At 53.5% G+C, this 12,459-nt stretch overlaps 4 protein-coding genes across 4 annotated transcripts; 1 reads left to right on the top strand and 3 right to left on the bottom strand.

Moving 5' to 3' along the window:
- Positions 1–1,717: 1,717 nt before the first annotated feature.
- On the bottom strand, positions 1,718–1,819 carry CPAR01_06048 (uncharacterized protein; the record flags this gene model as incomplete). The annotated part of the gene is made up of 1 exon (XM_060490322.1): positions 1,718–1,819. One exon carries the CDS (start codon positions 1,817–1,819, stop codon positions 1,718–1,720), a length of 102 nt encoding a protein of 33 aa, XP_060351788.1.
- A 5,566-nt stretch (positions 1,820–7,385) lies between these two features.
- Positions 7,386–7,940, top strand: CPAR01_06047 (uncharacterized protein; the record flags this gene model as incomplete). Its single annotated transcript, XM_060490321.1, has 1 exon — positions 7,386–7,940. One exon carries the CDS (start codon positions 7,386–7,388, stop codon positions 7,938–7,940), a length of 555 nt encoding a protein of 184 aa, XP_060351787.1.
- An 803-nt stretch (positions 7,941–8,743) lies between these two features.
- CPAR01_06046 (uncharacterized protein) lies at positions 8,744–9,208 on the bottom strand (the record flags this gene model as incomplete). Its single annotated transcript, XM_060490320.1, has 1 exon — positions 8,744–9,208. The coding sequence occupies one exon, from the start codon at positions 9,206–9,208 to the stop codon at positions 8,744–8,746; it is 465 nt and encodes a 154-aa protein (XP_060351786.1).
- A 979-nt stretch (positions 9,209–10,187) lies between these two features.
- On the bottom strand, positions 10,188–10,844 carry CPAR01_06045 (uncharacterized protein; the record flags this gene model as incomplete). The annotated part of the gene is made up of 1 exon (XM_060490319.1): positions 10,188–10,844. One exon carries the CDS (start codon positions 10,842–10,844, stop codon positions 10,188–10,190), a length of 657 nt encoding a protein of 218 aa, XP_060351785.1.
- Between the last annotated feature and the right edge of the window lie 1,615 nt (positions 10,845–12,459).

Here is a 12,459-nt window from a genome sequence, read left to right as displayed (position 1 = left end):
GTCTGCATTCCAATGAGGCTGCCAGCTGCTTATGGCACTCGTAAAGCTCTAGCAAGCCACCGCCTAGTTCGACAGTTTCACAGAGTTTTTCAAGTCAAGTCAAGTCATGCCATCATCATTATCATTACCCAGCAAACGTCCCGCCCTGCCGGAGCGCCTTGTTGCCGCAGGTTCGTGAACGTATGTCTCTCCGTCAGAGTCAAGTCAGCCTTGTACGGGTTACCGACGAACTGGGAAACAAGAGCGGCCGGCGTGTAGTCGTACGTCCCCAAGTAACACAAACCTGCGTCTAAGACTTTTATTCCTTTCCGTACATTTTGCTGTGAACATGAATTGGAACGTCTTACGAATACCATATTTTGTACCTTGCACACAATTGACGAGAAAAGTTTTCTCCCCCCCCCCCCCCTTTTTTTTTTTTTGTGTAACTTGCGCGCCGTGTGTACAGAAGATGAGAACCATGAGGAAAACGTCTCACTCAGCGGTACCCATGGGTATCTCGTAACTTCGCCTGGCGTAAGATGGCATGTTGCCCACCCCTTGGTTCACCCATTTCCCACAATCCAGATATTTTTCACCGTTGCACCGACACCCCGTTCTCAGCACCGGGCGTCGCACAAAAAGAACTAGGACAGAGTTTTCGCTTTGATCTAGAGCAAGGCATAGGTAACATTTTCCATCGTGGTAGCCGAACCCTTGGGGAAAATTTTTCAATCATCCAAAACCGAAGCTAGCACGAGTGTCTCTCTCGATCTCCCTCTCTCTCAACATTCACCTCGCAGGCAAGAGACTTCTAACCATACCTTACGCAGCATGTTCCCAGGCACGCATAATGTCCGGTATGGTGTACCTGTCCGTAGGTAGTCAGGTTGCCCTGCCCTGCCCTGAGGCTCAACTTTAGGTAACTGCGTAAGGTAGGGCGCCAGCAAACCCAGCAAGGGGCCCCCCGCCCAAAACTTCCAAGAATAAAAACGACCCATGTCCGGGAGATCTTCCCCGTGGGCTCCACAGCCTCTCTCAGGCTGAGAGGCCTGGTGAGAAAGCAAAAGTACTTTGTAGGCAAGTATTGCACGCAAGGATACAAAAGATACCTCTGCTCTGCCGTGCCCTTCCTTGTGCTGCCACCCCCACCGGCACATCCCGCGCCCCGGTGCTGGCCAACGCTATCCAATTCGCAGAGCTCTGGGCGTGTGCGACAACGCACAAACCTAGGATGGACAAAACACACGCCCATACATCTCTCTCACTTGCAAAGATGCAGACTTGTATCCGTAGTCCGTAACAGAAGGGAGAATTGGGATTATGAAATCAGGTTCTCACAGAAGAGACTTCACAACGGGAGGGAACTTGCACCTCCGTCGCCGATACACTTACACTCTCTGGCCTGATCGCTCACCAATAGACCAAAGAAAAAGAGCATGTTTCAGCCTACGAGTTCTCATCGGCCGGGTTCGTGTCTTGTCTCGCACTTCCAAAACCTAACACGCGAGAAAAATCTCTTCAACCAAAGCTGAGCTGAGCTACGACCTACAGGCACAACAACGGCGAGCCCTGTGCCCTAGCTCCGGGTCACACCCCCCTCTGGAATGCCCCGTCTCGTAAGGCTCACCAATCGTCGGCACGCCTTGGAGACTCGCCAGGTGGTCTAGCTGTAGATTCTTGTCCCGGCGTGGTGCTTCCTGGTTGACTGCACATGAACCGGCCCGCAACAACGGCATCAGGCCATCCACGAAAGCCTCTCTCTCCAGTAAAGTCTCACTCTCACTCTCGCTCTCATCCCACTCCTCTTGCTCGGGGGGAACGGCAGAGGCTTTTGCATAGACAGACGCCCCTTTGGTTGAGCGCGGCCCGTGAGCCCAGCGAAAGCCCGCAATGGGGATAAGTGATGCGCAAGCCTACTGGAGGAATTGTCTCGCTCCAGCTGCAATCTGCCTGATGAGCCCTTCAAATCGCTTTCAGAAATTTTCACAAACAAAAAAGGGACGCGATCCACATCCTCACCGGTGAAGCACAAGCTCCCACGGTCCCGTCAGGTCAGGCCGAGAGGGGCTAAGTTTCTGATCCAAGAGGCTTCAACGACGTGGGGAAAGGGACGGAAAATATGCACATGCCACTATGACACGTCGCCAGCATGAATGACGGGCATCAGAAAAACGGAAAAAGAAAGGGGGCAAAAGATTGGTGAAAGGAGAGAAAAACTTCCTCATCCCTTCGATTGCGCCCGGTTCCCACACAGGCAGCCCACTCACTGAACGTAGGCTGGCTCCGACTCCAGCTTCCAAGACCGTACATAGACGAGGAAAAAGTCATCAGATCATATGGAGTATCCGTTCGTACAAGGGGCAATGACAAGCCGAATCGATGATCTGAGGGCCAGAGGCGGGAAATTTCCCCCGCTACTTGCTTCCCAGTAAGCGGGCCGCGGAATGGCGGCGGGCGGATACGATCTGTCTCTCTTTCACAAAGTGAGATTTGTGTGCTTGAACAAGCCCAGCCGGGGGAAAGGGAACACTGTGACCGTTCCATCGGAAACGGGAAAGCCCAGCATTTCGTCGCTCCAAGATCGAACCATTGTCTGATCAGGTCAGGACGACACTCCCCCCTCCGATGACAACGACGGTAAATGAGGGACAAGAGGCAGCCGATTGCGGATGAAACGGGGCCAGCCTAGGCGACGTGAGGAGGTCAATGTTGAAAAATGAGGAAGAAAAAAATGCCTCTCCTTACGAATGCCCAACAAAAAGCTTTGAGGCGGCCCGTGTCGATTTGGCAAATCTGGCTGCCCATTTGCAATTGCTGACATGAACGGCAACAACATGAGGCAATTGCAATGCGGCGAGGGCATCTCCCCGATTGGTAATGAGACCAGCAAAGTGCAATAAATTAGTGCCGTGGCCTAGATCGCTCAGCAGTTAAACAAGGTTTTCTGGCTGCAACTCACCCCGGATAATTGCAAAAAGTCTGGACCGGTCTTGCAAGCTTTGTGATTCGGCCTGATGTTGGTTAAAAGTCAACCGAGGAGGATGAAACGGGAGCCCGCCCCAAGATTCGATGACTTGTGGTCGTGTCAATCTGTGACTGGCAAAGAGGATGCTGACGCATCTCCTGGCAGTTGGCTCTTCTTTCCATGTCTACCAGGTACCTTGACGCGGCACGGCATTGAAGCTTCGTCGAAAGCTGCCACGCTGCTTGGACAGGAATACTCCGTAGAGAAGGGAGGGACGGTCCCGTTGTTTGAACCTCGTTTGCCGTGGCTGCCCAGGAAAGATCTGGTTCGCCTCAACCCCTTGTCCCTCCCGTCCCGGAAACTTTCGACTCAATTGCCTTTGGACGGGTTCTCGCCAAATGTGCCCTGCGTTCACGTAAGGTGCGGGAAAGGTGCGGGTATCCTTCAGAGATGTTCCTTGCAACGATGCCGGACACGGGACGAGGCACGGCACAAGTTTGTCTCAGGCTCCTCAACCCAGCAGCCGTGGCCCAGACAGCAAGAACAATGACACTCTGTACAACGGATCGGTTCGCTGCTCTTCCTGTCAGCGTTTCCGCTGATGATGCTTGGCCATGAAGCGTCTGACCGTGCCGTGTGTCACGGGCCTGCGAAGTATTATTCCCAGGGACCTGGGATGCCGTGCTCCTTCGGATCAGTCCAGACTGAAAGATGAAACCGGTGTCCGCAAGGTGAGAGGAGAGAAAAAGCTTGACGTCATTGTCGGCTTGTCGTGGTTCAAGGGGGAAAGTCGTATTACGTGAGCCGGCTCAAGGCTCTTGACGATGGGGCGTGACCGCCGAGCAGACAATAGACAGTTCAGCTTTCGGGCCTGCATCTATCCGAATTCGAAAGGCACAGGCACAGGCACCGATGAGAAAGACCAGAGTCTTTCGTCTGGTGCGAGACAATAGCCTCCATGCTCTCATTCAATCAGAAATTACATAACATGACCGACCACTTGTGAGATATGCGGGTGAGACGGCCCCTGCCTCGTTGCAAGAGAGTACTGTTACCGCAGCACCTGGTTGAGTGGTTGGACGGCAGAATATGTCTAGTGCTCATACTACAGCGGGTAAAACGGGTTTGTTCAATAGAGACCGCCCGACTGGCGAAGGTCGATCACCGTGATACTTGTTCGAGGGCGTGTACTCGCTGTGCAGAAGAGGATGTGTCTGAGGTGTAAAACAGAAAGCGATGCGGTGGCTTGAAATGCAGGCGGTGCAACGGCACAACACCCGCTTTGAGGTGCCATGGTGGTTCGACTCGAGACTCCCGGGCTGCTCTTGAATACCGTTGGCGCTCAGAGGTACTAAAGCATTGCAGCACAACTGAAGCGAGCCGACGAAACCCGCCTCGGATATGGACACCCAGTTATCACGGGGAGTATAGACGAAGACCGCTCAGCGTACAACGAAGCCAAACTTTGTTTTGTTCTGTTTGCTGTTATTTTCCCTTGATACATGTCTCCGGAACGACTCACCGTTCAATGTAAAACAGAACGGGTAGTAAAGGCGACTAGGGCGCAGAGCGGGCATAACGAGCAAGAACCTGAGTACGGAGTACCTAGGCCATTGCCAGGCGCACAGAGACCAGACACCATGGATCGATCGATCCGTTGCGTTGCCCTTTCCGAAGGGAGACGGAGAGAAAAGAAGATTCAGAGGCTGATCCATGCTGTGAAAATTTTCACCTCTGTCCCAAGCCTAAAGTACCGTAAAGCGAGGGCCAGGCCGCCAGGGAAAGGGGGCGTCAAAACGCAGAACGGCTGGTTTGACGAGTTGTAAGATCGTTGAAGGAATGAGTCTCTGTAGCCACTCCCCCAACAAACCCGGAGAGGGGGAGATGGAGGCATAACAGACTGGTCGTATCAAATGCTGCCAACACCGTCACAATGCACCATGTCTAAAGTGGAAGTCGTCGTCCAGTTGGCTGTGGTGCAAATTATTGCTGCTGCTTCAGAGACGGAAGGAAAGGCGTAAGCTGCAGATGAAAGGCAAAGGCACACTTGCGGCCCTCAAGCCTGCTTCTTGGGGATCATGATCGTGAGGCATTGTCTTCCTATTGGGTTATTTGGCTATTCCAATTCGTCAAGGCCACCTAATGTGAGTAGGCAGAGGCGAACTGAAGGCGAACTGAGGCAACTGTAAGTGGCTCGGCGCTGACGGAGCTTGTCTGTCACACACACACACAGTCTGCAAAGAGACAGAAACGGCTGGCAGGCATCGGTTAAGGCAGTGACAGGTCGGACTGCCTGGATAATGTCCGGGGGCTGAAGCTGAGGCGTTGTGCAGAATCGACTTGAACAAAGGTGCTCCTTGCTCTGCACTCTACAGCAAGCAGGACGCAGGCCTTTCTGAGTGATGAAGCACACCTTCAGGCGAGCACTGAGAGGCGGACGCCTCGTCTGTTGGAAATTCCCATGTCGAATTGAAGCCCTGTCCTGGCCACTTACAGCTGGCGAGACGCCTGAGCAAGCCGCCCTGTCTCCAGACTCTCCCACCTGTAGGCTGTCCTCAGCAGAGCGCCTCTGGTGCTGGAGGGTTCCATAATAGCACTATCGCTTCCACTGGGCCGCCACACCCTTGCTCGAGGATGTTAGAGCTGGTCGCAATTTGGATTGGGCTGGGCCGCACTCTCACGTCCCATCCCCATCCTTGCCCTTTCTCTCCCATCGGCGCTTGCCAATAGCGGCTGCCTCAACTGCTGCTGGTGGGTGTCGACTGTTGAGTGAAAGACTGGAAATGCACGACTGAACGGATTGAGGAGTCACGGAGTGAGTGTCGTGGTTAGCGTTCGGGCCGCCCTCGACACCCCACGGATTCGGCCCAGGTTCAGGGCCCAGATGCAGTCCAGTCCAGCCCACTGAGTCCAGTCCTCAAGCCAGGCAGGCCCCTCGGTTCTGGAAAAAAGATTTCCTTGAGGGCTCCGAATATTGGGGGCGGCATTGATGGAGACCGAGAGGGCCATGGCAATAAGCAAGCCAGCTCCGAGATGAGGAGCAGTTGTTGATGATGTGCACATCGTTGGTCTGAGCGGCGGTAGCAAACAGCCAATTTGAAAGGCTGCCCAGTGCCACAATGCCATTTCTTTCACTTCTTGCTCGACGCCCCCTGGGCTAAAAGATAGCTTCGTAGCTGTTTTCACTCTCCTGTCCGTATCCGAAGCGCCCTGTACAGTAACACGCGCGGAGGGGGGGGGGGTGGTAGTCGTCTATTGGACGTGGTCAGGTTGCGGCTACAACCGAGATTCCATCGCACATGAAAAAGAGGCTCTCGCAACTTGGCGGGGGTCTTCCTGTCAGATACGTCTCCTCCTAAGTCCCCTCCCTTTTCTTGTGGATCGTGGATCTGAGTGAGAAAAGAGGGTTCGGCTTCGAAAGCCGCCTCCATAATCCATTTCGGTTCGAGCTGCGTCAGAGGACGATGGGGCAGAAGGATGGCATGTTTTCTCGCGCAGCTCACGTCATGGCGGTCATGTGGGCGGCATTGTCGTTATTTACGGGTCCCCTGTTGTCCGCAATGGACAAAATTTTCTGAATTGACGATGGATGCCGCCGTGGTGTATGGATGAGCAGGCGTGTGCGTGTGTTTGGCGGGGAATCGTCCTGTCAGGGGGGGGGGGCCAGGTGCGTATTCGCCCTTTTTGGAATTTGACATCGGGCATAGCTGCTGGTGAGAGGTGGTGCCCTGGGCTGCGGGTTTGCGACTGCGGTGCTCGGAGACATGGGCCACTCCGGTCGGAGAGCAAGAGATGAGAGACGAGAAAGACGTCGTGGCGACTGTGACTTGCTGAAAGCATCTCATCTTTCTCGCTTGCTCAATCTTGGTGCGAGATTGCGAACTGTGCGCCATCGAGATGACCTCCACCGTGGGACAGCAGCCATGCATTATTATGTTTTGCGTGCTTGCGCAGGTGCGAGCAATATTTGGGATGTGTGTCGTTGAAGCCGTCCATGGGCATAAGGTAAGGTACCTTAGGCACGTACGGATACATAGGTACATAGACACATAGGGTAGGTACCTTAGGTAGCCAGGTTTCATCCTCTCCCGTCGTACGCAGTGGCTCGATGACTAAGATGGCTACGCTGGCTTGATGTTTAGTGCCTGTTTGACCTCAACCTGGAAGATACCTTCCCTCCCTTGCCTCAATACAGCTGTACAAAGGTACTTACATACTTACTCCATGAGGCAGGAAGGAGGCACGGGGGAGGAAGAAAAGAACAAGGCGACGGATGGACAAGAAAAGAAATACAAGGTACCTTACCTTACCTTGTGTAGTTACTGTGTAGACGGGAAAGCAAGGTATCTCGCAAGACTTTGGAAATCCCCATTAAAACAGGCGGCATGGGAAAGTGCAATGCGTTGTGCCCGACATTGATGGCACGCACAATCGTACCATGCATTTGCCAGTTCCATCATCTCTCACTTTCTCGCTGATTCGCCATTCGCCTCTTCCACTGTCAAGACTCAAGAAAATGATAAGCCATGGGAAACACGTGTACGGCAATCCGTATCCTGCTTCTCCAATTTCTGTCCTTTTTGCGGCTTGCCTGTCTGCCTATCCTTGGGCCTTTTGGAGGGCCCTGAGCTGCACGTTGTCAACGTGGGCAATTGAGCCGTTGTTAAAAGTCTGCAATGACACGACAGAAAAAAAAAACAAAGGGAAGAAAAAAAGAAAATGCATTCGTCAATCAGACGCCCACCAACCAACTAACCAACTCCCCTACCCAACGTGCCAATGTTCTCCATTAATTGTTACCTTAGTTGTGTTCCCGAATTGTGCGCCGTGTCCGACCCCCGTTCACCGTCCCTTCCCAGTCTGTGGTATGTTTGGCAACTTCCGAGCGAACAAAAATAATCTTGGCGTGGGATCCTGGCCAAAAATTTCACCAACTTTTGCTCCCTTCGGACCAAACTCCATTGCACCTGGGCCAGGGGCTCTCAAAGCGTAATGGGGGAATTCTGAACTTTCCGGCACTATGACGACTTTTCCCGCAGACCCACAGCTCCGTCGCGAAGGCTCCAGAAGTGGATGCGGATTGTACTGGCATGGACAGAGTTAGAGTCATCGTTGATTGCAGTCATCAGAGTCACACATGTAGGTAGTAGCAAGTGGAAAAATTCTTGTCAAGCTTTGAACTGGTCTTATATTTTTAGTCCATCTCAATCTGGCGGTGCTAGTCCATTCCTCTGGAATCTCCGCTACCCAGTTGATCCGTCACTTTGATAATGCCTAATGTTTATACCAGTCCAAGCTGCCATCAGAGGTCATTTTGCCTCGAGGCTTCGTCCAATGCCAGGGTCTTTACCCAATCTTTGTCGTAATATGAGCCCTTCCGCTCTCGTGACAGGCTACCTCTCGTCCATTCCGTGGCGAGGTGTAATGAAGCCAAAGGCGAGATACTCAATCTCTCAGTGCCATACTTGTAAACAACCCTTGGTTACAAGCCCCCAATGTCGTGGTACAATCCCAGTGTTCCCCATTGTTGCGCCCTGATGTGATTGATGCAGATGTCCTGCCAAGCCAAGTACTCCCCGTAGTTGACCCAAACTTTTTTTTATAATGCAGTACTCCGATGTAATGCCCGTTTTGTTACAACAAAGTCGAACCCAAAGAAAAGAGAAAAGAGTCGGTGTGCCGATGGTGTATCGAGTAAACTGAGTTGCGTGCTGTGCTGGAAAAAGGAAACGATGCCACTTGTGCTGTGGCTAAGGGTATATTGAACAGTGTGTAGATGAAGAGGTCGTGTTCGATTTAGGCGGATCGTCGACGCTGGAGTCTCGCCTGATCAAAAGACACGGCGTAGGCTTGGAGCTCCCTCTTGGCCTTCTCTGAAAGCTGGCTGCCATCGGTGTTGGATGATGTTGTGCTCTGCATCGAGCACAGGCTGGAGTTGGAGCTCGAAGTGGTCAGGATGCGGCGAGTGGTGATGGGTGCCCTCGAAGACGAGAGGTAGGATTGTCTGGAGGGGGTGCTGCCGTAGGGTTGAGCGTTGGTGAAGTCGTAGGCGGGCGAGAGGTAAAAGTTGTTGGACTGTTGCCTTGAAGAAGTCCAATGGTAGGAAGGGGTGTTCAAGCCGGGCGAGCTGGCAACTGAGCTGGGTGTAGATGTCTTCTCGAAGTCGGCGAGGCGGCAGGATTCGGAGCAGTAGGCAGTACCATCGGTCTGCTTGTCGCAGCCGAGGCAGAACTCGTGAGTCCAGAGGTCGAAGGCGGCCATTGCGTCTGGATTTGTGGTGTGTAGTTGTTTGAGTTTGGCGTTGTGTGTTGAGCAGAACCGAGTCGAGTCGACTAGTGTTCAAGTGGTGGACTGAAGGTGATAGTTGGTGTTTGTGCGTAGGCAAGTTGTGATGATGAGTGTGGGTGGTGGCAGGTGTTTAAAGAGTTGGACGGGATTGCAGTCGATATATGAACAGAACTGGAAGCCACAAGCAAGAGAGTGAGCCACGAACAAATGCCGGAGGAGAAGATGAGTGAAGTCGAATGATGAGAGAACGAGAGGTGGATCGAGGTGTGGAAAGAGGTCGGCTCATATGTATCTATCCTCGAAGCACAGCCTGCCCACCAGTGGAGGAGCACGCCCAAGACAAGTGCATAGCAAGTACCTATGCTGTGGTGGGTGGGTGCAAAGATACTTGGAAGTGGATGAAGAGAGCGACAAGACGCCTATCCACCACACAAACATGCACACACAAGCACAAGGGCAGGAAGTGGCCGCTAGTGTGCAGGTCCGGGGTGGAGATGGCAAGATGGAGATGGAGGGCAGAGAGACAGCAAGGATGGCATTGGCAATCTGATGGGCTGAGCCAGGACCCCACTTCCAGTTCTCATGCCCTGCAGCAGATAGCGCCCACTGAAGGAGAGAAGGGGGTGTCTGGGAGAGAGAGAGGGGTGTGGGAGGGGAGGGTGGGAGAGCAAGGTCAAGTGGGAGTGAGGAGTGAGGAGTGAGGGAAAGAGGGGGTGGTGGGTGGTAGAGAGAGATGAGGGGAGAGCGAGATGGACGAGATTGGCAAATTGGGGGGGAAGGGAGCGAGAGAGAGTCACAGAGTTACAGAGTCATAGAGAGAGAGATTTGTTAGGGAAGGGGACGAGGGAAGGGAAAAGGTACGTACCCATCTTCGGGAGGGCAGGGGAAGAAGGAGCAGGGGACCATGCAGCAGACTTGGGCGTGTGATGATTTCCTCTGAAAATTTTCTGCGTCAAAGGCGACAATTGTGCTCACTGCTCAGAGTTTGAGGGCATGAGCGAGGTGTGTGGATGGCTGGATAGAGAGAGGGGGTGCAGAAACATAATTCATCAGCAAAAGAGTTGTGAAGAAATGGAAAGTGCAGAGAAAGCGGGGGCAACAGTGGGGTGGAGTACCACTTCGTACTTGCTAGGTGAAACTGGGCTGCAAAGATACTTGGTCTTGTCCGCTCTGCTGCTGCTCCTGCGTTATCTGCTAACTTCCTGAGGATGCGACGGTCCCAAGGCAGGCCAGCCAGAGAGAGCCAACTGTCGACGATGACGCCAGGGGGCGTGTGGACATCCGAGAGCTGCATAAGGCAGCACCCAACGCAGTCCAAAGTGCCTACGGATACTGCGTTCTCCAGCTGAGTGGGCAGCAGCTCAGAGTGGATGCAAATGGCGTGGGCAGCAGGAAGAAGGCAGCCAATATCTGTACCCCTTTCGCTTGTATTGCGGCATCGCCAGGCACGGGTCTGCCCGCTTATGACAGTGATGCAGCGGATTGTGCAATCGATGACTACCTCAGGCATGAGTACAGATGGCTGCTGCAGACGCTGAACCGAAGCTGCTCGTTTTGAACCAGTGAGAACGAGCTGGGTGGATACCAAGAGACCTGTGTGCGCTAGCATCGTTTCGGTCTAGTGGATGCGGGTGCCATTGGCCCAAGCTCTCGTCTCCGGTCATTCCCTCACGCCCCTGGTGCTGTCCCGACTCCCAACTCCCAAGGAAACTGGTCCACTTTCTCCGTCTTTTCCTTGCCAAGGCCAAACCCATGATCGACACCCACGCCCTCCCAATTGATGCTAGCATAGCTCGACCCCGGCCTCTCTCAAGGAGCAGTCAGGTGTTTGGTCAGATCCAGAGCTGCACCGTCGTCTCTCTTCCTCCTGTGTTGCTTGCTGCCACCAGAGACATTGGTAGCAGCAGCAGCAGCAGCAAAACAGCACACCACCACGAGCACCAGCATCGCTAGTATTCGTACTCTGTGCCCTGCATGGGATTCTGGCCACCCTCGGACGACCCAAGAGAAGGATATGTTGAATTGAGTGATTAATCAGAAGTGCGTTTGCGACTGAACCACTACTTTCAAACCCGGCCTGAAAGCTGAGCACCCCAGAGCTCGATCCCGTTCAACGCCACTGTACACAAGCAGTACGCCTCGGGGGCTGGCTGGACCAGTCTAGATCGCGCATGTTCCCTCCTCGCCTGGGTGAGCCCGGACTCGAAGCAAGGAGATGAACGAAGAAAGAAAGAAAAAACTCTTCAACCTCAATCTCCCCATTGGTTCCCAACATTCTTCGAATCCCTACATCCCCCGTGTCCGTCACCATCAGCTTCCTCGCAATTCTCGTTGTCGCTGGTATTATGGTGTTCTCCAAAAACACATGGACACAACGGGTGTCAGCCCAAGATCATGAGAAATCAAATCAGTCCTTTGTCGAATGATATGAGGCATGGAGCCGCGTGGGGGGTTGGTATCCGCAAAAATAGCGACAGCGGCCGTCCCCTTCTCCATGGCCCACTTTACTTTGTGACTCTGTAAAGACTGGAGAATTTTCCTTGAGCGGCAGAGCGGCAGTGAAGAGAGGCCAACGGCGACGGCAACACCACACACGCCGGGCCAAGACAGACTGCCATTGAATACTACGATGGCGGTAGCCAGTGGAGAAGGCAAACTCAACACTGGCACTCTTTCTGGCACGACTGGTCCCTTCAAAATTCAGACAACTGATGGATGCTGGTGCAACCAACCAACCAAGCACCTTGACGTTTTCGTGTGTCTCTGCTTCTGCAGCGGCCTCTTTTCGTGTCGCCGCTTCTGTCTCAAGACGACTCCCCTCTTCTAGCCCACCACAACCACGTAACGACAACGGCAACTGATCGACCCTGCTGCAGGAGGTGGATGAGGCCGCGAGGGTTGGGGAGGGTCAGAGACCAGGTAAAAGCCGTCGGGCTCATCATTGGCTGCCAGCCAAATTGTGCAGATCCAACGCCAATATCAACACCATCCTGTCGTGGGGTGGCGTCAGAGCAAAAACCTGGGGTTGACCATCGCTATCCGTCCATCCTAGCACGCAATTGAGATTTCGTCGTGTCCTAGAAGCATTGCGAGATTCCCGTCGTCGGCTGTCTTCGTCAAGAAGGCTGTGTCCTGGTTTCGAGAGTTTCGACACAATCCTCATGACCGCCTAAACCCAGGTCAACCTGGCATGACAGCTAAACGTTAACTCGCGACGGACCACT

This window comes from Colletotrichum paranaense (genome assembly GCF_030867605.1).
Source record: "Colletotrichum paranaense strain IMI 384185 chromosome Unknown Scaffold_4.1, whole genome shotgun sequence".
Classification (NCBI taxonomy): domain Eukaryota; kingdom Fungi; phylum Ascomycota; class Sordariomycetes; order Glomerellales; family Glomerellaceae; genus Colletotrichum; species Colletotrichum paranaense.
This window is presented reverse-complemented; position numbering and strand designations above follow the sequence as displayed.